Source organism: Varroa destructor, unplaced genomic scaffold (genome assembly GCF_002443255.2).
Source record: "Varroa destructor unplaced genomic scaffold, Vdes_3.0 BEIS01000003.1, whole genome shotgun sequence".
Classification (NCBI taxonomy): domain Eukaryota; kingdom Metazoa; phylum Arthropoda; class Arachnida; order Mesostigmata; family Varroidae; genus Varroa; species Varroa destructor.
In genome coordinates this window covers 43078966-43105536 of record NW_019211456.1, presented here as the reverse complement: position 1 = coordinate 43105536, position 26571 = coordinate 43078966, and the positions used below count along the sequence as shown (strand labels likewise).

At 41.5% G+C, this 26571-nt stretch overlaps 2 protein-coding genes across 5 annotated transcripts in view; one reads left to right on the top strand and one right to left on the bottom strand.

Moving 5' to 3' along the window:
* Positions 1–6806: 6806 nt before the first annotated feature.
* LOC111247864 (UBX domain-containing protein 7) lies at positions 6807–9607 on the bottom strand. Its single transcript, XM_022799345.2, has one exon. It carries the CDS (start codon positions 8828–8830, stop codon positions 7466–7468), a length of 1365 nt encoding a protein of 454 aa, XP_022655080.1. The 5' UTR covers positions 8831–9607; the 3' UTR covers positions 6807–7465.
* Positions 9608–23169: 13562 nt separating this feature from the next.
* Positions 23170–26571, top strand: part of LOC111246583 (uncharacterized) — a 123689-nt gene continuing 120287 nt past the window's right edge. For all 4 annotated transcript variants that reach the window (XR_015325403.1, XR_015325402.1, XR_015325401.1 and 1 more), the window contains exon 1: positions 23170–24226. Coding sequence is in view for 1 of the 4 variants with exons in the window: in XM_086985803.1 (XP_086841929.1) it covers positions 23940–24226 (287 nt within the window). In the remaining 3 variants the exon portion in view is untranslated. The remainder of the gene's footprint in view (positions 24227–26571) is intronic.

Sequence of the window (26571 nt, the reverse complement as noted above, 5' to 3'; positions counted from 1 at the left end):
GTCCGCTTTTTCTCCGAATACAATAAAAACGTAGATCGTGGGGAGGAAGTCCTATCGATACTCAGGACTAACGGATCATAACATACAGAATTTCTTCTTGTGAATTTTTGCAGTGACCGTATTAGGATTAGCAGTAGCAGCAGCACGGTAAAGGGTCTAAGATACATCATCGTGACGGTGGTAACAACGACCATGTGAGGGCAACAACGAAGACAGCAACGTCACAGCCAGCAGCGGCTCAACAACAAAAAACATAATAAACAGATGCAACTGCTACTTCGGCTACCTTCATAACAGTATACGTATGCAGATGTTGTAGAATCAAATGGAAGCAGGCACATAAACACGTTTGGTGCATACCACGTTCGCTTATCCATTCTTGTTCTTTTAATTTGTATTGTTTTTATTATTATGATTATAACTACGTAGATGATTATACGACTAATTGTACCTCTCTGTACTATCTCTGCCACTAGCGTTTCTATTTCTATCAGGCTTCTACTTGGACTCTGTCCATTAGTAATAGCTGGCTGATTGTATGTCCGTTTACGTGGACGTTCGGTTTCGTAGACACGGACAGACAGAGTAGTCCATTTATCTACGTCTACTTGCTTGCTTTGGTATACAGCGGAGCTCACTCATAGAGAATCGCCACATAGGGGTAGAGACGCGTGAGCCACTACTCACCACCACCACCATCAGCTTGCATCAGCAGCAAGACACAGCACAGATCACGCCGCACGCACGCGCATACAAATACAGAGAACGATAAACAGTGAGAAGGGCGAATGTTACATATCATAGACAAACTATACCCTCGCACAGAAGGAACAGTGGGGCAGTAATTGTATAGTTGATAAATACGGACAGACAGAAATATCGAACATCCGAGCAGTCGCCGCTATTGACGCCGACGATAGCCAAACCATGGAAAACCGCACTCTGTTATAATATATATGTAAGGGCCAGTCTGAACGCCGCGGTAGCAGCGACTACTAACGACGCTGGCATCACGCACAAGATCTATACTGAGTATTCGCCTATCCGTCCGCGGTCCCATTAGTGTGTAGTAAGGGAAGTGTTTAATGTTGTTTGTTGTGACGCACTGAAGCGATACCAACAGCATCGGTAGCAGCAACAGTAGCGGAGCACCAGCAGCCTCTGTGTGGTGACGGTGGCCATGCCTCTTTCCTGTAGCAATGGAAGCAGCGCAACCATCCCCTGGTTCGCTATGGCCCTCGGTTAAGTTCGGAGACGCTGCATTACCCGTTCTTTGGGGTATACAGCAAACGCAGGCGACTCTTGTTCCGACAAACATCCACCGATTGCTCTGGCACATAATGGTAGTCCTCTTTTTGTGCTTACTTAATCGCATGACACAACCAGAGGGACCGTACAGACAGATGAGAGACAGAGGCTGCCAGCCTGACTCTGATGACTGAAACAATCGTGTAGGCCACTCTAGCAGCATTACTGCTACTGGCTGCCAGCGACGTCGTAACTGAGGGGCAAAAGAACGGGCCGAGATGCGACCCATCGGCCAAGCACGAGCATAACGGAATAATAATAACGATGGAATATACCATCGTACAACGACGCTCATTATAGCGGTACAGTGATTAACGAGGAGAAAACTGAGTTGAGTAAAAGGCGTCGCTATTACCGCTGCCAGCGCGTAAATATCAAAAGACAATAAAGTTATCGGTCGGTAAGCACCAACAAGCACTACTACTCAAAACAACAACAACGGCAAACAGGTATATTGAAATGGAACAGAACAGTTATACGCGTATGATGCGATTATGAGCCCAGCTGCCCCTCCCTTGCCCTGCTCTTCCCACTGACACAAAAACACACAACCGCTCACAACCACACATTTAAAGATCCAAAGATACAAACGCATCTTCTACACAACATACCGTGCCGCCGCTGATCGGTATAGCGGATCTCGCAGGGAGTGGCCCCGGGTCGTCAGCGAGCCCAGAAGGTCAGGGATGGCACTGATTTATATATCGCATAGGCGATAAATACAATCGTTGGTCGGAGTAGTGATGATGGTAAGTGAATAAGCGGATGATATAGCCTCGTCATTAGCTGGCAACAAATGATTGACTTTTTTTATCGTCAAAAAAGGATTCCATCAATCTATTACAAATAATTGCGGGGTGGAGAGGAGGAAACCGTATTGAATTGATATAACTGGTCTGTTGTTAGTTGTGATCGGAAGAAGAAAACAGCGTTTTACTGATAGTAGTTGGCACATCCAGTTCTCTGCGTTGAATGCCAACAGGGGCTGATTTAATGCTTCATTTATGAATTATTACTTTGATTTTTGTTTTTTTGCCAATATGGATTTAAATTCAAGCGTACGATCGCACCTTTTTCGAACATCAAACAGAATCCCCTTTTTCATTTTTCAAAATAAAAGATCTACATTAAACAAAAGACGAAATACGAAACCACTTTGAAAGCTGTTATGGCTAAATTGCCAATCTAGAAGCCTTCCCGGCCAATAAGCCACCATTGAAAACGCAAACTTCCAGAGGAAAAGCAGGATTTTTTCAACAACATATACACTGGCACATCATACGTACACTCAATGTTAATTCTCCTTCCCCGTCTTGAACGCACGTGTCGAAGGGACGCGGTACTGCTCACGCGAGGTGGAGGGAACAAGACAACTGCCTCACAAATGGTCACGACCAGCTCAATTAATGCTTGTTAGTTATCACCTATATTATCTTACATGGCGTATACACCATGCACGCATTCCTTATACACACACGAAAATGGGAAAGCTGTCGTCCACGGACTGCTTAAACCACTAAATAGGCGTCCGGCTCACCACTTCAAGATTCCCCTGTCATAGTCGTCGTCGTCGTCGTTGTTGGCGGGCTGGCTCATTCGCGCTTGTGAACGGTTGGGGTATTACGACGGCGACACGATAAACACACTCCGCGACACGAAAGTGCCAGTGAACGTCGGTCGCTTCACGACACGACCTACAGCCAGTACTCACTTTCTTTTTTCACTCATTGACGTACGCACTCTAGACTCATTCCAAACAATGTTGAACAACTATAAGAGCTAAACACGCAACCGTAGCACGTATAGCTGTTACGTTACATAAGGTCAACCGACCGGCCATACACGACGATGGAAGAGGTGAACACGCCGAAGCACATCGCCGACTCCACTGTAACCAATAGCAGCAGCAGTCGCACACGGCTGTCGCCACTGCACTCGTCGTAAATCTAATGCACAACAGCAGCGATACCAATAATAACATTCACCAGCATCATCAGCGACAACAACTAATAGCGTCGTGCTACAATTGCAAGTTGTACGTGGAGACTGCCTGCATCAAGGCTGTCACACAAAGCGATAGCCAGCACTGCTACCAGCATTGGCCTAGCAGCCTGGCCTCACCGGAGCGCAGCGTGCAGAGATCACCGCCATACGCAACGTTCGAGCTAAATGAAATAACAGGCACCAGCACTTGTAACTTCGACGGCAGGACAGAGTACTCTACCGTCATGTAATCGTACTAGGCATTTGATTGTATACCATAGCATCGTTAAACTATATCGGACCCTGCTACTGCTGCCGCCGCCGCCGCCGCCACTATACTATGACGACTATGACTGCTGCTGCTGCTGCTGCTTCTGTTCTTCTATTCGGTACACGTTGCCGCACAAAGCACTAAATGGACGCCCAATACACATCGATGCTTGGCTAATCGGCCGGCCCGTAAGCCGACCATTGCGACGTCGCGCAGATACAACGATCATCATATCGCTACAAGCGGCACGACACAAACAGCTATATCGCGGGCGCACAGCTGTCCTCGCCAGCGTCACACGTTGGGTACCGGCATCGGCAACCGCTCCCAGAGTTCTGCGCTCCGCAGAGGAGTCAAGCGAGCGCCCGCCGGATGGCGCTGGCGAGGCAGTAACGGCGGCGCTGGCACTAGCAGCGGCGGCAAGACACAACCAGCAAGCGCCAGTCAGCGACCGACCGAGTAAGCAAACAACCAGCAAACCAGCAGCACCAGTAACAGCTACAGGCCGTTTGGAACAGGCAGCAGAAGCGCGCGTGGTGGCGCTTCAGACGGCCGCCTCCGCTGCTGCTGTGGTCGTGGCTGCCGCCGCATTCGTCGCCGTCGCTAGCCTATACAGTGTACCGCGGCCGCCGTAGCAGCAGCGACTGCTAGTGTGGGCCGCTCTGCATAACGCCAAGTAGCAGCAGCAGCAACAAAAATTGTAGGTAATATTTGCTCCTTGTGGTAGTTGTAGTAAGCGGTAAGCACTGGCGACATCGCTGACGTCGTTAACGTTGCGTTGACACGGCGCCTACTCCCACCAGCACCGCCAAAGCCGTCGCTATAACCTCGCCGCCCTCCACTGAAGCATGCGTGCTGCTTTTTCACTCTTTGTAACTCCCGCTCACTCGTAGAAGCGCTCCCGTTCTCCTACTCTTTCTCCTGTTTTCGTTTTGTATTATATTCTGTTTCGTTGGCGTATTCGCTACTGGTAGCTCCACCTGTCGGCAACTTTGTCAACAATGAACTTCGTAAGCTAAGCAGGCATACTGGCGTCGACAGCCTCAGCGACGGGTTGCGGGTGGATGGACAAATGTATAGCAGCAGAGCTGCTGCTGCTGGCCTATTCCGACGGCTCTCTCCATACAACTAGCGTTATTTCGTTGGTTTTTAGTATGACAGTGCGTTGATACGTGCCAGTAGATCTGCCGTGCCACACTCGTCTCGTTGCGAATCTTCTGCGGCTTGTCTTTGTCATCTGTAGGAGCGTTGATCAGTTCACTTGTTAGTTTGTCATTTTGTTTGTTAGCTCTGCCTTCATTCATTATCTCTTTCGCAGTCTTTGCGTCCGACGGAGTTCTCATAAGGGCGGGGGGGGGGGGGGTCGGAGGCAGGAAGCGAATGAGGGGTCCGACGCATAGAGGAGTACGAAAATGCACTGCTTTTTTCTACTGCATTAGACTACTTCTATTCGATCTATTAGAATAATTCTAGCATAAAGTAGAACACATTATGGTAGAACCAGTTGCTGAAGAACCACATTGACCAGCAAAACATTGGTGATTACCTATTCTACGTCACTCTATACAGTCCTTATTATCTTATAAGGCGACCGGAAAAAAGTCCACCGGTGACCATAAACAGAAAATCTTAGCGTCAATCGCAACATCGTCATCATCCGTCACACAAAAGTTCTCTAATGTATAATGAGAGTGTACAGGACTTTGTTATCATTTCAGAGTATTCGATGGCTGCGCGCGCACGCACGCACCGCAGAATAATGCAGAGCAGAACATTTCGTGCCGTATTGAACCCACTATCTGAGTGTGGCCTACGGTTTGGGTCGCCATACGGTTTTGCTAGGTCCTTAGCTCATGGTTCCGTAGACCTTTGGCTACATGCCTGTCGCACTATAACGCCTGCTATCGGTCATCAGGTTCTGTTTTCGCCGACTCGACTGCGGATTTATGGCGCAACAGAATTGACGCGTATATACTTTGCTACACAGAACGCTATTGTAACTATTACAGCAACTACAATTGTGAGCACTATTGCAAAAAGTCAAAGAGACGCCAATGGCGAACGAACGGCGACACTGCTGCAAGCTAGCTTAGAGTAGGTTTGCTATTGCTGATGGCTGACTACGGCTAGTCAAGTGGCGACAACGCTCTCCTTCTCTGCTCGGACATCGTAGCGATGTTGTTTAACTGATTACTGTCCTGTTAGTGGCCGAAAGCTCGCTAACCAAGCACGCGCAGTTACTCACTGCGCAGAAGTCTACACGCAATGCGTACCGCGTACAATGACCGCCATAAGCACGACCAGTACCCTTTGCGCTGCTGGAGCTACTACAGGTAAATAGATGTGTGTGATAGTTCATATGACAGCATCGTCATGGCTGCCGTCGTAATGTTACGACCGTTATTGTTGCTATTAAGAAACGCTACCTATTTCTGTGACTATGGCTGTATCTGTCATCGTCGCCGCCGCCGCCGCCGTTGCTGCTATTGCTACTGGCATAGCAGGCTGGATTCCGGTTGTTCATTCTGTTGTTGCCGAGCTAACCGTCGATTGAAACGCAGCCACAATTATTAACTAATAAATGCTACTGTTATTATCAGCAATATTATATTCCTACCATCGCTTGAAATTCAAGTATTTGTACTGGATTAGCTTTTGTCACTCAACGAATACCGATTCACAGATATCACGATGCTAGTGCTGCCACCGTCGCCGCTAATTAGAAATAAACAAGCAACGTGGCAAACGACTGCTGCTAACCGAATTGAATTTTAGATCAACTATTAATTTAGAAAGGTCGCAACCCTCTGAAACAAAACTTCAGCTTCACGTCATATATCAGTGATATATATATTATCACTAGTTGGTTGAAATACAAATTCGGTTCAACTTCAAACCACTATTAATACAACCGACTTACAATGACATCTCTTAGCTATCAACGCTTTTAGGTCTTGTTTTACCCGATTTGAATTTCGACTGGCGGGAATGAATAAAGGCGCCAGCAAACCCACAACTTAGATCACATATATTATCATAAATAGGGAAGCTCATGACTTAGTTCTTCTTTTGTTGTTGAAGCTACCTAGTGGATTTAGCACAGAACCAATTCTGTTCGTTTCCGTTTCGCCCCAACTGGTTTATCGGCCCGCAGACCTAAACAATGCTCCTGTGAAGTACTAAGCCAAATAAAGACCCAATTCACTTATCTCTCATACGAAGCTAATGAATCCATGACGCTGAGTTTCGCTCGGTTTGGTGGAACACTGCGACTGCAGGTACGACCGGATACACACTTTTTATTCACACTTTTGATTCATTCCATCTGCTGCCGACATCTGAAGTTGTATTTGTTTTTTTTTGCCCCCGAACAAAGCGGGGAGACGGTTTCACTAGTTTTCATAATTCCTTTTTCGTACAATTACAGAACTCTCTCTTTAGCTTTTTTTGTATCTCTTTCTCATTCACTGGTCATCACCTTTTAATTATTTCCGTGCAATTGATGTCGTTGTAGTTGCTGCTTGTGAAGACGCGCGGCTGGTGGCTGTTTGGGCTTCCGCAGCTGTTCATTTATTTGCATGTTGACGTTCTCTCTTGCCGCGTAGGTGATTTCCACGAAATAAAGCAGTGCACAGGATACAAGGTCTGTCTGTTGATCTGTCTTTTGGTCTGAACGTACTTGCTGAACTTAGAAAGGTAGTCAATCGTGTATGTATGTTTTTATCGTGTGTTTCAGTGTTTCTTTACTGTTTGTTGTTAGTAAACCGTGCCTTTTCCCCTCCCTTTTTTTCTTTATCTGTTTCTTCATTTGTTTTAGTCTGTATCTTCTTATTATTATCATCATTATTACTATTATCAGTCGTATCATTGAACAAGATCCTTTTATTCTTCAGCACTGGGCATTTAAGCGGAGCGCAGCTGAATGAAGATCGTTTCCTTAGGGAACAGTCCAACTTCATTGAGCATCAATGTTGAATCCAACTCTGACAGATTTCTTCGTGGATAGTTGGTGACAAGTTCGTGGCTACTTTCAGCGAAGCCCTGTTCGTGCGCGAACAATGTGAGCGCGCGTAACCGGGACGTCGATGGGAATGAGTGAACCCGCCGTTCGCCATCAGGATAACGGAACATGAGCTCCGACTTGGGGTCGGTCTCGGGGCCTAAGTACTTCGTATAGCTTTCACTGGCAATCTTTAGCGACTCGGCATCGCTCTGTGCTTCGACGGATTGGCCCTGAAGCGACGCTGCAATAGCCGCCTTCATCTGCTCATCTTCATCCATCTCTTCAATCGACGGTGGGATAGCAGAATTACTTTTCGGCTTCTTTAATGGTGGCGCTGTACCTAAAGTACCGGATGCTTCCGTGCTCGAGGCGCTTAACGATGAGTGGTCAGGGCACGGCTTACGACCAAGAAAGTCTGTCACGCGTTCGGCGAAGGTGCACGCGTCCATCTTTGACCAATACAGCTGCCGCTCCCCAGTTCGTGGGTCGAGGACAGCGACATGTGGGTACGTCTCAATTGGATAGAAGCGACTGTATTTCGAGCCGTCTTCCGATGTGCTGTACACCTGCCAAAAGATAAAGCTGTCCTTAATTATATCCTTCACTAAACTAGCGCTCCACACGTCTCGGTTAAGCGCTTGACACGGAAAGTTCGTTGGGTCGACAACATTTACTAGTACCCATTTATTCCGACGACGGCCCTCTTCGCGGGCACCGTCCAATGTCCCTTTGAACATAAGGTCTAGCGGGGGCCGGAATAGATCTTCGAGCGCGGTAGCTCTTCGGGCGGCTGACGTTAAATTTTCCAGGCCACCTACACCGCGTTCCATGTGTTCCTCTTGCAGTTGGGCCTCGCGACGGAGATCCCGGAACGGTTCCACAATACCTCGGTTACCTCTCCGGCTACCACCAGACGACGTGTCGATCTCACCAAATCCTGCTCCGTAGCTGAATGATTCCACAAGGACTTCTTGCTTCGGTGGCAACGGTGGGCGCACATATTCACCGTTCGAGGAGCCGGCAGCCGGATTACCAGAGTTCGCCGACGGAAAATCGGCTGCCAACGGGGGGCTGGGAGGTGGAGGGCTCGGTGGCCGGGTCGTATCCTCTGCACCGATATCAATACCCCCACCATCAACGTGCATATTGATTGCCATCTGAAGATTACCTTGACAGATCTGTAGCATTTGTGTGGCTAGATTGTCATCTGCACCAGTGATCTCTTTAAACTCCTGGACACTTTGTGCGAAATCTGGTGAGGCCATAGTAAAACTGTGAACGTATTGTTGCTTATAGATCACTCTGGCAGCTGATGATGTGATCACTCAAATAGTTAACCGATGAGCCAAGCACGCCACCAAGCTACGGGAACTGGGCTAGGCCGTTGTTAGGCAACCCAACACCTCGAGATGTCAGGTTCTTCCTGCTGTAACCACATATACCACAATTATTACTACAACAGCGCTAAACGCAGGGCAGCGATGTGCGTGATCCCTTTGCTACCTTTTCTTGACTGGACCGACGATGATAGAGGCCACAACGATAGGTAACGCTGTGTGTGATGCCACTGTTGCGCTCGATGGGAGTGAATGATACTGACACAAATTGTTGGCTTCCGTTCGTCACTTCTTTTTTGTTTATAATTGTTGTCGTTGTCTTTTATATTATCCTCTCTTCCTGTTGTTTTGGCTCCCGACTAGATGGCACAAAAACCCCAAGCGAATTGACCCTCCAAGGAGCATTACCGACCCTACTGTACTCAGCATCGATACGAGCGCCAAATTTAAGGCGAATGCATTAGCTAGGCAACGTTAAACGCAGACGCCAATCAAGTACATACAGTCCGTTGACAATCTCAGGAGCATATCCGCACAAAAAGTAAAGGAGCACGCATATATCGAATAGCGGCTGGAGGGGGAAGACGGCGGTGGAAGACAAACTGCCCAGAGCGTGTACTGGCCAATAGTAGCAACACTGACCGCAGCTAACTATTACCACAGGTAATGCACACGGCGAGCTCCTTTGTTGTCCAGCGGGTAAGCACAGACGCCGGCTCTCGTTCGAGACCGACACATGGAGACCTTTAAGCTACTAAGCGGGCGGTTCGTAAAACGGCACAAATGTAATATCACAGTAATTAAGTAATAAAGGATAGGTTTTAATTATATGTTTTCCGAATGTATGAGTAATAGAAACTAGTATGATATAGTATAATAAAATGATATAATGTTGATGTAATATAAGAATAGTAATAATAATGTTTGTTGTTGAGAAATAATTGAAGCTATGGGTGTGTCTTCACTGGACCTCATTGAGCACATACAGAGTCAGATAAATGGTAACAAAAGTGAAAGCAGGAACGTCCATTAAAAAAAAATCGCCTCACCCTTAACTAATACGATATTTTGTACACGTTTTAAATGAGGCGTTTAGGAAAGGCAGCCAAAAAGTGGCAATTACAAAATGTAGCTTCAGTGGAACTGCTTTAGTAGAAGTTCCAAAATTGATAAAGAAATCAAGTTAGCCAACGGATTTTCTTTGCTCTCGCTGGCTGAAATAGCAGCCTACCAAACACAGAAAACACAGAGCAGCTTTGCTCTCCAGTTATGATATTGTACACATCATGCGCCATATATTAGTACTAATAATTGACTGAAAAATCAGCTCGCAATCTTGTTGGTTGGCCTAATTGTGGAATTATATTATCCGTTTTCTTTGAGTTTTATGAGTTTATTTTCCCATAAAACCTGTTTGTTTCATAGCTTTAAAATGTTATAATATTTTAAGACCTCAGGATACGATTGCTGACCCTCTATTTCGGACAACATCTATATTAATCACATATTTAAGATTTATTACGATTTAAATATCTTATCATTTTCGTGATGTTTTTAACGTCGTATATTTATTTATAGTCACCATATGCTTAATAGATGATAGCTTCATCAAACAGGATAAAAATAATCAAATTTGTTTTTTATCAGAAATACACTAATTCGATTGATCTGTTTGCCATCATTGTTGACAGCATTTGCTAAAAATGTATTTATCATCCTGATAACGACAGCATAAGATCGGTTGAGGCAAGATGACACCGATCAAAATCGGAACTTACTATTTTAAAATATCCGCGCGTTTTTTTCATGTGTGGTCTGTCTTAATACGAACACATGTTTTGAAATCTAGTCTAAATTTGTGGCTTACAAACATCCTTTTGCTACCCTTCCCGCGCCACCAAATTTTCTTACGTCTCAAAGACCACGTGGCAAGAACATTGGCTCCGCTAGAATACAATATCGTGCCACAAACGCTTATTAGTGAACTTAATTAACTTGCACGAATTTCTTGGAATTATCGACTAATAAATACTTCATGTGTATTGGTTTTCTACCTATCGAAATTGTTGTTGAGGTCTCCTGAAAACATACCTAACTATAGAGTGCAACGGTTACGTATTCATAGAGCAATAGTGAGTTACCATAACGGACAAGCAAGTAGAACAATTTTTGCAGCGAATGGCAAAAAAATCGTAACCTTACTTAGTACATTGACCAAATGGATTAAGGGAGTAATGATTTAGGTAGCATACATCGGAGTTTTGTCTCTCTTGTCTTCCGCATGACCAGATAAACCAGTTACAGTGTTTTATGTAAACTGAATAAACACTTATGAAATATTTAACTTTGTTTTTACTAAATACAAATGGTGTTTTATCCTTGGTTGATCCTGGCAGCTGAGCGTTAATATACAGTGACATTATGAAACCATTTAACATATCACCTAGTTAGATTATTTTGCTTGAGGGGTGTTTGGTTAATCTTATGTATATTTGGAAAGAAAATTTATAATTATATAGTTGGAAAGCTGTTAGCTATGTAGTACACATAAAAGACCCAAGGTTCCAGTTATATTGAGCTTGCATTTGCGCTAAATGGACCAACGAACGGAGCCACTCTGTAGTACATATTATCCGCGAGTATACTCGATGTTGGTTGAAACTAGTAGGATAATTCTACTAGTTTCGTCGCAGGGTACTTAGTACATAATGTAAGTACTCTGGCCAAAACGGTCAGTCCATTATAACAGTAACTTACGGTCAAATTGGACAAAAAATCTTTTTCATAGTCATCAGAAACGCTTTTTTTGTAGCCTTTTCTTCATTTATTATAAAATGACAAACCTTGAACTTCATCGCGCTGGGTTACTTCTGTTTGTAGAGGTCTACAATCAGATTTTAATGGCTGTCCTACTTCAAGCAATTGCATACTTCAACGTCACCTACGATTCACTATATATTCGAAACATGCTTATTATTGTATTGTAGATACAAACACAATAAGAATCATGTTATGGAATGAGAATTGTACATATTTCGTTGTTTTTTTTTTATTTCAATGTATTTAAAATATAAGCGGATCGACGGTTCACTAATTCGAAGCAGGCCCTCCGATATGTGGTTCCGTCAACAAATTGGTACATGAGAGGCGTTGTAGACTGATTTCTATCATCACATAGAGATAATTACTAGATTACTAAAAACGAAGTTTACAAGCAGTTAAGCGGATAAAGGGCAGGATGTGCAAGTTACGCGGAACTAAAGAAGGCCCTTATCCGAATAATCGTATCGTTCCTTTAAACTATGAAGCGTTCAGGCTGAGATGTTTTGCAAATGTTGACGGCCCTTTCTAGGGCGAATAAGGTGTATGGAACTGTCTATATCTCTCACAAGCTAGTTGTTTTTGCACTATTGACCGTACTTTAGAAAGAAAGGAGACGCAAACCACTCGTAAAACTCACGACATATCTGCTGATGTTGTGAAGTTCGTTCTTGCTGATATTAATCGAGAGTTACTTTGCTTATGTACCTAAGAAAGATCTGAATAAAATATGTGTCATGTGCGAATGTTTTTTTGTTCTAGAGATGTCGACATCAATTTAGAATAACGGTTCAAAGCACGTCTCATTTGTACTCTCTGACATTTTTTGGCGTGTTTGGCCAATGTTTACTTCAAGATGTGCTTGTTTAGCGCACCAAATGTTCAACGCAAAAGTTTGCCACTTCTTAACTATTGTTGCTCAAAGAATAATGCTTCAATGACTACCACAAGACTTCTTAAATGTTCTTCCCAAACATTTAATGTTTTGGGTAGTTTTCGGAATCTCCAACTTTGCTGAAAGCAGACGGAAATTTCAAAAGTGATGAGAATTTACCAAAATAAATAACAAAAGGTATTATAAAATAGCTATTTGAAGCATAAATAATAATCCTGACGTATTGCATGCAACCCAAGTTAGACCCTAACAATCAATATTCTATGAAATGGTCACCTAGAATACCAGAAACGTCAAATACGTCGAGTTATTAAAAAAAAAGAAAGGAACGCACGATAATTCTGTTGGTTTAAAGTGAAAAAATCTGTTTAATCAGATTTAGCTAACATTTTTTTCCACAAACCAAGTTAGCTTCGAATTACCAAAACAATTACATCTATGATGAAGCGCATGCGCCTTATGCTAAATGCATGCGCCGGATTTTTTTGGCATGTCTTTTATCGAATTTGGTTGCTTTGGGAAATAGTTTGAAGAAAACCCAGCAAATAAACCCATTCTAGAAAAAGTATTACCATACGGTGTTCGCTCGCACGTTCTAAAAACTTCAAAAATGCCCCGTACGATCGCATAATTCTGTTTGTAAGCCTCTGTAAACGATAGTGCGTGATATTTCATCATCTGCTACGAAGTGTAAATTTCCACCTAGATTGTTTTGTAAGACAACAAGCGGTATATGTACAAAGCGATGAAAGTAGCTTTTGGCATAAAAACTCCTTGGCAAAATGAAGACGTTTTTGAAATATATATTTTTGGCGTATCAATAACCCCAGCTTAAATGGTACTAGACATAGTGTAGCTGATGCGGCGATAAATTCGATGTATTGCGACTATCAACACATCTATTCAAATCGTTTTAACACAATAAAAAAAATGTCAAATTCTAACTTGTTGTCCCTAGTTTTGATTACAATTAGAGATCGCAGCCCAACGAACTTTGGCCAGATAAAATCTTCGCTTGCCAACTGAAGTTTCCCCGTCGGGAGATTTCGGTTGCTGGGTGTTTTCAACCCCTTTCTAAATTCGACACAAAGGAATGTTAGTCAAAACTCAACTTTTCTAGAAAGTGTGGTGTATTCCTTCCATTTTTTTTTATGACCAATTGGAATATCTTTGCAAATCATCATCTTATGCAAGTTATAGTTCTCAGATGCATTTGATCACGTCTAATAATAGCGTAGCAAACAACGATTCATTATTAATCACTTAAGATGATAAATAAATCTTCCAAGTTATCCTCGAGAATTTCCCTGAACTCAATATTCAATCGGATCTCGAACTCAAGGAGCAATATGGCAAGCGTTGCTCTAAACATCGGCCCTCTATCACACGAATTTACCTAAACAGTTAAACTATTGTGTAGCTAGGACTAATCAGAAAAATTTACGCACACAGAAATTAACTCAGGCAGCGCTGCTATCCGCGGGTAGCATAGATATGACACTTCGGAAGAGATCGATTTAATTGAATACAAAGGCATTATGAGAAGGACGAAGGACAGGGCGGCGTTATATTTTCCTGTAATGGCTTCTATGCAACACTTAAGACTTTGCCTAGATCTGCGTGAGCTTCACATCGAATCCAACTCTGCCTTCTAGAATAGTTTGGCTAAGATTACGCTGGCTTTCAACATTGTACAGCTAGGGACTTCCAGACATATTTGGGGGTATTCGCTATTATGAATAGTACACAGAGTAATTAAGCACTGAGGCTGTGTCTAAGGGCTTCACGTCAAGCACAACAATGATTTCTTTGTCTTATGGAAGAGTTCAGACACAGATCACACTAAAACTACTGGCACTCCTCACAAACATCTCCTAACTGTATCCGATCAAATAGACCGGTCTTTAAAACAATGATTTTTTCATAATTGAAGGTAGATTTTAGATGTCACTTGGATAAGGTTTAACTATGCTAAAAATGCAAATTTCCGAAACAAATTTACAAACGGCTAGATTGATTTCTAGTGGGAGATAAACGTGTCAGAATTTGTCTCAGCATTGTTGTAGATAATCTAATCTTAAATGTAACTAGAAATCTCAATGTGGTATTTACGCTGGAAAGAAACGATGCAATGTCTAAATTGTCTTCGATAATTCCGCATGGTTGTTAAATGTCACCATAAAGTTAAAGAACTGTGTTAATAATAAACGTTGCGAGAAAGAAGCACACGATCTACTAGTACGCATATGCCTGGAGTCATTCTGCGCCAACTATCGTATGAGCCATGCATTAGGAAGCTGAAGCTAGCTGGTGTTTTAGGCACTGCAATAGCGACTTTGCGAGTACCAACTAAGAGTAAGCAGAAAGCAAACACCGAGTCACATGGAGAACTGAAGCCGAGGGCCAATTCTAAGATCTTAAAAAAAATGTAGCTGATGGCTTGCAGAAATCCTAAAAAAAGGTCCAAAATCAGGTTTTCCCATCATATCGTCTGTCGGAGAACACTGGTGCTGAAAGTGGACATAGCGATCGAAAGCGTAGTGGAGATTCTGTGGAAAAAAAGGACAAAGTCTTCATTTTTTTAGCGCACTAGAACTGCCACTGGAAACACCGACCACCAAGATTTTCTGACAGATAAAACGTACGGATGTTGTGTACTAACAAGGATAATTTCAAATAAGCTGCTACGTAGACTATAATGGGTGAGTGTCATCGCTAACTACTATTTTAACATGAAACGATATGTCCGATTGAATAAACTCAACTTAATAGCCCTATTAGGATTCGTCCGCATGGAAGATTTTGAGCTAAAGGCACATGCGCAACTGCACCACGTTGCCTCAATTCACTTATTACCAAACAAAGTTACTGATGTTCAATAACTTCTAGCAACATTAGCATATACATTCAATCGTATAATAGCCGACGATAAGCCCGCTCAATTCTGTCTCGGGGGAAACCATTTAACGGATAGTCAGGGCATGACCTAGCACAGGTGCTAACGGATCTACAGCGGACACTTCTGAATGATTTCTGCTGTTGTGTACTTATATTCATGAAGAAATATGTACACGCGATAGTCGTGTTCTAGTGTCTGCCTAACTATTATTAATGGCGCCCTGACAGAGCACGTAGCGCCGATAGAATCCTCGGGGCCTACTGCAAAAAGGCTGTGAGTACGTCGAGAAAATGATAGTTTTAAATGATTCATGCAGTGAAAGTAGAGAATACCTTCAGGAATCCATATAGCGTAATCCATACCACAAGCGCGCTTACGAATACGAATGAAGTGGCCGAAGCGTTATGTGATGCTGGGCTAGACTCTGCTGTTCCCCTCAGACGTAATTTATCAAAGAGGAACATTTGTGCAATCGACTTAATGTGTGTGTAATACGGGATTGAATTGGACTAGGTGTCATTCAGGTAATTTATACCCAAACGTCTAGAAAACCTTGATGTCAATTCCTTTTGTAGTGTTTGACACTCGCGAGATGTTTTAGCGCTCTGCTAGGAGCTGTATAATGTTAATTCTCGTATTTGCTCACCATCTGAACTCCAGCGGCGCGGACGACACCCAGTGACGGCGTCCAGGCCCCCGTAACTGTTGTCTACCAGCCGGGCCGGCAGTTTATACTAATCCCAACAAGCGGTCGAGACCTGCAAGTGGGAGCTATAATCCCAAGCAAGCGAAGGTGATTCCAGACATTTACATGACCTCATAGGATACAGGTTCGACAATAGTATCTTTACTGATGATTCTTATGGGCGGAATGGAAATAAAGCAGTCATGCTAGCCATCAGTTTACTAAAAGAAGTGGCCATTTCTATCAAAACTGCAAAGCTAAATTTTAGCAAAACTCATTGCAATTCAAAAGGGTATGTTGTGGCTGATCGAATATCTAAGAGAAGCGACGACTGTGGTGACCCTCAACTCGTTCTGAAGGCTCTGTTTGCAATTGATCTTACAGGCAACAATGCCTGTTTTCTTCAATTAATTTTGAAATGCTTTGAGCTTGTGAATTTCATGGTTCATTTTTAAACAGCACTTTATCTGTATTGCTATCTGAGTAAATGAGATAATGTTAGATAGTAGCTCCAGTAATCTGGCAATTATTCGTAATTCATAATGGCAATCAAGAAAATGAATGAATTTAACACATATGTAAGAACAGCTGCGAAAACTAAAAGCGAAGTTAACCTCTCGTGGAGGAACCGCTGCAATGCGGAATTGAAATCAGCTTTTCTGGGCCTCCACACTTTGAAGCATTACAGGAATACTTGCGATCCTACTTATCATTTCATCCGCAATGCACCAAGGGTCCTACTACAAACACGTCCGTTCAATCGAGACACGCAAAGACTTTCTCTGTGAAGTTTTTGTGAAGCAAAATTATGTGGTTAATAACTTCGAAGCCAGGATCAGCAAGCTCTGGAGGATGGAAGTTTATCTTTCGTTAAATGTGTTTTGACCGCTGCATTGAAACTGTAAGCGACCCATTTAGTAAACAAAATGATGACAGCATGAGAAAATATAAAGAAACCGAGATCAACTGTTTCACGTTTTCTTTAAGTTTAAAGAAACAAGAAGATGGATAATATTGGACTACAACCATTTTCAGACACGCGCCTGGCTCACCAAGCATTACTAAACGCGGCTCCGCCTTGCAAAAAAGTCATATTTTCATATAAAGCCCATGTAGACAGCAAAATGAGCCGTAGCACTTGGATCGATTTCTTCCCGAATCGAAAAATTGACACTAAACTTTAGCATATTCGATTTTACATTTGATTAAAGGTCCTCGATGAGTTCCTCCTAAGCTCGATGGCACATCAAAATCTAAAGTCACCATAATAACTAATAAATTGATGAGGCGTGAACTTCTGGCTGCGGAAGTTTCAAAGGACATTATTAATACATTTGGTTTGTAAACATGTTCATGTTACAGGTAAAGAAGTGAGCAAACAGCAGCGGGATGTAAACTTCACTGTTCTTGAGGTGTATAAGTCGAAACATATTCAGAGTAACTTTTGCCGATAGATCCGATTCAGTGTAGCGTATGACAATATGATCTCACAACCATATTCGAAAACGGAGAATTTATTAGGAATATCGACAACGATTATTACGTCACGTCGATTAAGATGTTCATGCGCTGGTTTTGTAAAAAGCTTTGTTACCATCGATAGATTTCCTACCTTTTTCACGGACTGATCGCGTGTTGTTTATTTTCCATCGCCCTTCTATACATTTTAATTGCGATATCGTTCTTAAACAATAACAAGCCTGCTTTCAAATTATTTCGATGATCTTGTAGCCCGCAAATGAGATACAGCGCATTTCTGCCATAGTTCCTGCATTTGCTGCTAGATTTGCCTACCATGTTTGTATATATGGTTTATATCTATTTTGGTATGTAGAGCCGGAATTCTGGAGGGCATCCAGGCAAAATTAACATTTTTAAGACAACACTATGTCCGAAAAGGCTTGGCCTATTAGAAACAGCCATGACTGGCTCCATTATGTTGGCTCGCAGCATAAATGCATTTTCTTCTACGAAGGGTTGAAGCGGAGCAGCTAGGCTCAACCAGCGTTTTTCATACGTAAACTGTGAAATTATTTTGTGCTAGTGCTGCGGTATTTTCACATAATGCCGAAAACGGAAGCGATAGCAAACGCCGGTAGAGGTAACGCGTGGTAGACTAATTCCATGCTGCTTCGAATTTCAGTAACAAGTTTTTTACGATATGTCGTATTTTACTACTACTTTGTCGTCTTTTTTTTTTAGTAGAGAAGGAGATCATTTCTGCTCCCTATACACTTTTACTTATCATAATAACTGGAATTTATTTCCAATTATTATAATAATTAAACTTAATTTTAACTTGAAAGCACAAGAACTATAGGTCAACAAATATATCCTTTAGTTAGAAAATGGTTAATTGGAAATTGTCAATTTTACAGGGTTTCGCGTACTTTACTCAACTTCGCATTTTCATTCGACAATTGACGAAATGTTTGCGACGATTCATTTTATTTCAGTACTAAAGCTAACGAAATACCGAAAGGGAGCACCGATTTTCGGCCCGATAAAATGTGAATATTAATGTCCATGGCAGGAGAGGCGAAGGTGGATTTTATGCTTAGTCACAGTGGCAGTAGAAAATAGTAGTAAGAATAAGCACTTTTAGTGGAGGCAAACACAGCCCTCTACCAATCGCTGAATGGATTACATAAGGTTGTCCATTTGGAGCAAGTCACCCTAATTCCATCAGACCTACTCACTTTTAAAAGCTGAAACTGCAAACATTAAGTGAACATTAAAATGAAACATACATTTCTATAATATTATATAGATAGAATAGAAATTTTATAGAATAGAAATAAGGATCGTATTGCTAAAGCATTAATTTAATTGTACTTCAATGAGGTTGCAGATTACTGCGCAGGATAATATAACATGATACTCTAAAGATGTGAAGTTTTTTACGAGCTGTTATGATGCCTGGCGAGTCACTTTTATGTAGGTAGCGTCCCCTCACAACTCGTTCCGCGAACGTGAATTTCGAAGATCCTTTTACTTGCAAAGCGCTAGCTAATATGTCTATGATATCTTTTTTTTTTACATACATTAGTTAGAAAACGTAATGATAATAATAATAGCAATTATAAACGAGGTTGCTATGTAATAATGTAATGTAATAGATAAAAGCGGAACAAAAGTAAATGAACTGCAAATATAGACAAACTACCACAAAATACTGATATTAGTGGAAGTAGCTTATCAAAGAGGGTTGCCTTCATAAGATCCGGAACATGATAGAATGCCGACACATAACAACCTTGTGGTTTATAAGCTTACCACACCCGCTAACACATCACGTATACCTTTGATTAGAAAATGTTATTATGGCATTAGTAAGCCTGCACGACCCGCAAGGCTTCTTATGAAAAAATTAAATAACTTTCAATTAGAATACAAAGTACAAAGTGCAATGCATTCCGAAGAAAATGTCAATCGTTTCGAAATATATTATCGTTTTGTGTATTGCGTTACCTGTCTTGCGGTATCAATCTGAAACGGTAGATGAGGTTCTGGAGCCATAGAAAACACTGCATCTTGGAACAACCCGGCTCATCTAATAATGTCGATTAACTGCGATATTAGCCAAACGGTCATTATTCGATGTAAATGTAGATTCAAACATGTAGAGTAAAAATAGATCAATGTCGAAGGCTTATTCACTTGAACTTTTCTCATGTATTTATTATTTCATACATTCGATACGATTGACTAGAATATCGTCTGCTACGTGTCACAGAAATTATGAAGACACATTGTCGGGAAGAAGAGCAATGGTACACTTCATGGGTAACAAACGGATGGCTATTTTATATTTCTAGTATTTTTAAAACTGACGTGCATTATTTTAAAGCTGATTAAAATGACTTTAATATGCACAATTTCTTTCTCGGAAAGCCTGGAGAATTTGGCTATTACACACCCAAGTTTACGATAGATATGATAAACATCGCTCCCATCCTTGTTCTTGATGTCGACGGAATCATCAAGCCATTGAGAGTTCGTTCGCTGACAACATCATACATTTAGGCTGGATTATAAGCTGATTTCAGATTAGCGAATATCATGCGAAAAACATCAAATGGGTGTAGTCTGAGTTCAAGCTTCCGTCGGTATGAGAAAGCCGTTAGTCGATTGTCTAAAAGTCATTACTTGGTACATTAATGAAAGCAGCCAATCCCTAAATTCAAGAGTTAAAGCTATCCTTGCCAACTCCTTACTGCCTTCCCTGATCGACAGCGAAATAAGCGTTCCTTCTTCTACTAATCTGCCATTCTGTACTACCGAACATTGCTTCGGCCAAGTTGGTCAAATATATGTACTCCTACCGAAAACTACCAATTAGCTTAACGATAACTAGAAGTTTCTCATATTTTTGCTATAATGTATCGCGTTAAGTTAGACAGTATGTGTCTCGAGATGTGCTTTACAGGATGTGTTAAATACTAAAATAAGTTGAGGCTGAATATCTAATGAATTTATTTGCACTCAACTGAATGCGCAACACGTTCGTGTTATATTCTGTAGAAAATTTTCGACATACAGCAAATATCAGGCCAAACAACGTTGTTCCTACGACAGCAGTTCCCATTTAAGACTATCTTGCTAGTATTGAGAACCATTCGAAGACTGCTATAAGCTATTTGCGTAATATGAAATCCTGAATTTCTTCATGAAAAATTTTCGGAAATAGATACTTGAGAAAGGATTTAATTATCTGAAACTAGCTCTGATTGTTAGAGTTAGATCGGTTTTAGATCTGACTGTTGGAGTTTTCTTTTTTTATTGGCTTTTCTGAATCGTTGACAGAGATATATATCGACTATAATATCACACGAGCAATAGTGTACTTAATCAAGCAAACCAGTATTTTTACAAGCGAAAAAATTACCTAAAAACTAATATTGAAAGAGTAGTGAATACTGAAATTCTTAACAAGCAACGGTTGCTTCTCAAAAAAATCATATTTTTATTGAAAAGTTCGAACTTTTAGTTCAAATCACATATTACCAAATCACACATCTTAAAGCTATCCAAAGCCGACGATATATACGATTCTCCGCGGTTTTTTTACCGGAATAAATGGTTTTAACAGTTAACCACCTCACATAGCAATTTTTTCATGTTTCGAAAATCCCCGGATGACTAACATAGGCACCGACTTTGAGATACTGATTGGAAAGGGAGCTTTCCAAGATATAATAAATGATAAAATAAGCACGCTTTATTGAACTCTGTTGAAGACTGCTTAAAGGTTACTTTGTATTCATCACCGTTGATGAAAATGATATAATACAGAAAAGCTTGAGTTGACAGTTACTCGGTTAAGACTGAACTAACTAAGCAGTCAGAAGCATCTTCCTGTTGCACTAAAAATGGCCAAGGTCACCCTATTGCTCTCAGAAGATCGATAATGAAGTATCGTGCGTCCATACAACCGGCCCACGTGAATTTCGTTCATAATGAATTAGCAAACAAGAAGGGCCAGAAAACTAAAATCAAATTGGTGCAGAATTTATCTTATACAGAAAATTTGCCTAGCATACTGTAGTCAAGGTTATTCAATCCTCGCCATTAGTGACACTCGTATCTTCTGTAATAAACGTTCTGCTATAAATTGATCTTGTGCCCTGTTAATCTTTTGTTTCAACAATGTATCAAGCTTAATCCTTAGATTGTCACAGTTGCGAGAGAGTTTGTTGTTACTGGTGTTAATCGTAATCTAACAATAATCATTGGTATCAACGATAGGATTCTGCGAGTCATCCTCCTCTGCATCCTCTTCCATTCCAGTTGGGCGTCTACGTCAATCTTCTTCTTAGAGTTTAAATAGAGTTGCGTTTAGTTCTAATACTCTATATTGTTCTAAGTATTTAACGACAATGAACCGGCTCCATAATACAAACATCAACAAAGATCGTCTCTAATCATTTTTAATGCTTTCTTCACAACATAAATAAACATTTGAGCTATATTTCACATATGTGGAATGTATGAACGACATCATTTTTAGGAATACTTAAGCCTATTCAGATATATTACATGGTGTGTTTAACATACGATGCCAATGTATTCCATTACACGATTTATCACTATCAAATAAAACAATGAAACTCGTGCACACGGCACTTCTTGCAGCAACTTCCTTTTGCTTTCTCTGCTCAATTTTCCCGCTAATCGACGGTAAAACCGTTTCCACGGTGGTTCAGCGATAAGGTTATATCCCGCTTTTTCGAAATTTCGTTATAAGAGCAGACCAAGGCTTTCCTGACAGTTCGATATGCCGACTCTGCGACAAGGCCCTACTGGTGAATTTATGCATTGAATAATCAGGGCGGTATTATATATATTGGCTGCGAACCTGCACCCAATTCAATGTGCAGGTAACCTATTAGTTTAATCCATTGTCGGCCGCGTATATATAATAAGTCGTCCCCAAAGCAAACCATATAGCAGTATCGGTTCGTTCCGTTCGAAAAACACTGTAAATTGTGACTAGTAATCAAATTTCTGGCTTGTATACGTTCAGACCACTGTGTCCGATAATAGCAAATACCTCCGTTATCTGGCACACTTATTTTTATCATTGGAGCATACTAATCCATAGGGAAGTATAAAAATACGCGGGTAACAACAACAACGTATTGGGGATTTGCTGCGGTGGAATCGCCCAATGTATGCTCATAGCCCCTTTTCCAGCTAGAGCTGTCGACAGTGTGCGCTTATGTGCCCGTATTTTCACTAACATGAGCTTCGTTACCTGAACGAGAAGTATAGCTTCTTCCATGATACGTACTTTGCGCTAACAGAGCTGAATGACCTAAAGTAGCATCATCTTCGTACAGCACGTCCATGTCATCCTTCCTCCACAGGTAACAGCCCTCTCCATACGCGGGGGGTGTCGTCTCAGGAGCTGACAGCCATGTGCTTTGAAGGACATGCCAGCTTGACAACTCTTAGGACACAGTGCAGCTTAGGGATATACATTTCTATACAGAGGGTGCTAGACGAGTGGCGAAAAGTTAGTTCAACTAAGGTTCAGTCTCCACTTGAACGTGTTTATTTGTAGACAGTCAGTCAAGCATTTGATTAGTGGTATTGTTACTCTAATTTTCAGAAGATCATTTACCGCATAGCTTCTTATAGTTAATGAAGATAAATGGTCGGCAAGTTCAATTGTAGGAAGCTCCCGGAAGGATCACTAGCTATTTAAACTACAGTATATAGGAACATACAGATGATGAATCAAATATGCAACAAAACTGTGTTTTTCGTGTATTGAGGCGTGTGAAATGGTGGCTGATTTCCAAAGTGTGATGTTATAATAGTTATTCTACCTTGTACCTAAGTGTTTTCGTAAAATCATCGACCGATCATAATGAAGCCGCGTCAACATATATATCCGCCTGCGACCATCTGCTGATACTGGTCGCATTTAGAAGCTTTGTTGTAGGGCTCCTGTGCATATCATCTGTGTCCTGGCCGAGAGTAGTTTCAAAGACTCCGTGCTTGAAGAAAGTACAAAGTTAACGAATGGTCAACAACTATTATGCTACCTAGAGTGTAATATATGTAATAACAGTAAGAGTATAGTAGATAAGAGCAGTAAACCAAAAGCTTCCGATATAAGAATAATATCATATAGAAAAAGACTTGCGCTCATTTTGCGTGCGTGCAGTGCACCTGTAGCGAGTCCTACGCAGTTTGCCTAGTTGACGTCGGCCTACGACCGAGCTGTGCGATGTGGCTCGCTATTATCTCATTTTTGGCGCTGCTGTACACGGGGTTGGCGAGCGGATTGCCGTCGCTAGATATCAACCCGGAGAACCTATGCGAAGTTGTTGAAGTTCTCGGTCAAAGTCCGCCTCGCAAACCAGAGCTTTGGCCTTGCCTGCCAGAAGACCAGCGACCATCTCGACAATTCTACAAAAGCTGCCAATACAATAAGCTGGAAAGACGTTACGTCCACGATCACTGGGTCGATCCTCTGTCGCATCTGAACGGACCACCTATCAACGTCACCAAATTGTAAGTGTTCTCTATAGTCTTCCACTAAAATCATTCGATTTGACTCGGTAAAACGTGTCTGATTTTTGAAATGACTAGGTTATGCATCGATTATTTATTTCGATGTTTTTTTTATCATTCATCTCGCGTGACTAAGAAGCTAGTCATCTTCCGCAAGTTGTTCGGATGCGCTGCTATACGCGGTTACTAATGATGCACGGGATAAGTGTGGAGGATCCATTCCTATAGTGTTGACGCAACCCGATCAAGGCGTAATATTTGTGTTGATTTAAGCAACTCAGTGCAGAATAATAATACTAATAAGGTAAGGGCATATTTTTTAAAACTTTTTCGGGGCTTCAAATTTCTCAGATCAAAATACCCCTATTGAAGTTGAAGCTGATAGCGTAGTAAAACCACTTGAACTACGTATGGTTTAAATGTGTTATCGTATTCACTCTAGTCAAACCTGATTAGGATGAAACTAGCAGTTATAATCACCCGAAAATTCACGTCAACCAGGAATTGCACCCGGAACTCCTTGGCTGCGTATTTAGCGCCTTCAAATAAGAAGTCCCAAAACAAACGGTCCTTAAGGATGACATGTGTATTGAAATACTGAGCTGCAGATGATGTATTTACAGATAACCTTCTTCTATGTGTCCCCTTTTACGGTTGAAACCATTTCCTTGTAAATACAGTGAGTACGTGATCGGCTTCTTCACGACGTTTACGACGTTCACGTAAACTGCTTGAAAATGTTTGCACTAGATTAAGCAATGGCTAGACGATGCATTTAGAGGACGTGTAACTTCTTTCGCTTCTAACAGTCGCTTGCCCTCAATATTACTGTAATTAATCCCGAAAAGAGCTAATGATAAAATCGAAAAAGTAAAAAATGGTTTTTAGTTTGATGAAGTGCAATCTTAAGACCAGGTCAAAATATGTGAAATAAAATTTTACACTTAAACATGTGTGCCCGGGAATTTTCGAAGGGCAGAACGTACAGAGAGTTAACCTGAGGGACAACATTCTCGCAAAGATAAATTTAAAAAAAAAGAAAAAATTTTTTTTTAATTAGATGTGATTGTCATAAGAATCGTTATGATATAAAAAAAAAAATAGAAGATGGTTCAAGCTCGGAAACCGTTTTATGTTGGGCGCCTCCACAATAGATTTTTCCGTAGCGAGACGCCTACATGTTATTATATTGAATTATAGCACTATCATATGAATTTTATCGGAAATACTCCAAGCAGTGGTTATCTGACACGAGGTGTAATCTGTAATCTAAAAAAATTGATTGTCCTTCCCATAGTGCTACTGTTTTTTTGATGTCTAGAAATTAGAGTACGACTGATCGTATAAAAAGGCCACTCTAGCGTACAAAAAATAATTTTCTGTTTATTTCGTGAGAAGTACGAATCTTCCAGTTTCATATTTTCAAGCTCCTTGCCGCTGTTCCTAACTAAAATGTGTAAATCGTTGTTACCAATTGTTAGAAATGTTTCTGCTCGGAAGCATCGGAGACGTTTTCTGAGTTTTCATAGTAGTCTAGCCGGGACTACTTTACTGGTGCTCACCTCCCGAAATTAGGGGGACTTTTTCGCGAAAGCGGTTTCCTTTGCGGCCGCAAATCACGGTGCGCATGTTCGCCCTTGGTTTCCCGTTCAGATGTCAAAATACGTCCGCACCATTTCTCTTTGACGTCGCCTTTATAGCCAGTTTACTTAACTGCAGTTTGTTGACAGGAAGTTGTTGCGAACTTGTCTGCCGTCTAATCTTCATAAGGTTGACATTTGTGACAAAGAGCCGTAAACGAAACTCTTTATGTTTTTCCCACATGAAAAATCAAGGAATAAAAATGTATAGCATTTTTGGCTAGCCCTCGAAATCTTGATTCCCTATTTTTTCTCTATTCATCTTGTAGACAAGACGATATAACGTTCTGAACATTTACGTGAGCGCCATTCTTACAGAACACGCTTTTTCGGCAAATCTTGGCTTGTTCCCAATAAATCCCCTGGAAGATTCTCCTAGGAATGGCTTCGGAGGTTCAACCTGGGACGCTCAGCATAAGTACAGCTTATGCGTATCGCAGGTTTAAATATATGGATGGACGAACCTTTTATTAATATGGGCAAAAAACTTTACCCTGATTTTGGATTTGTATTAACTTGTTGTCATCAAAAATAACTGATGGTAGTTACTTGTATCGCTGGCATAAGGACCACAATATATAGAACTTTGGTGAAAACTAGAAAATGCCATAAATGCTTCTACATACATTTAAATGGACGTCGTCTGGGGAAGACACAGTTTTACTTATCCTTAAAAGGAAATTTTATCACGAATTATATAAATGT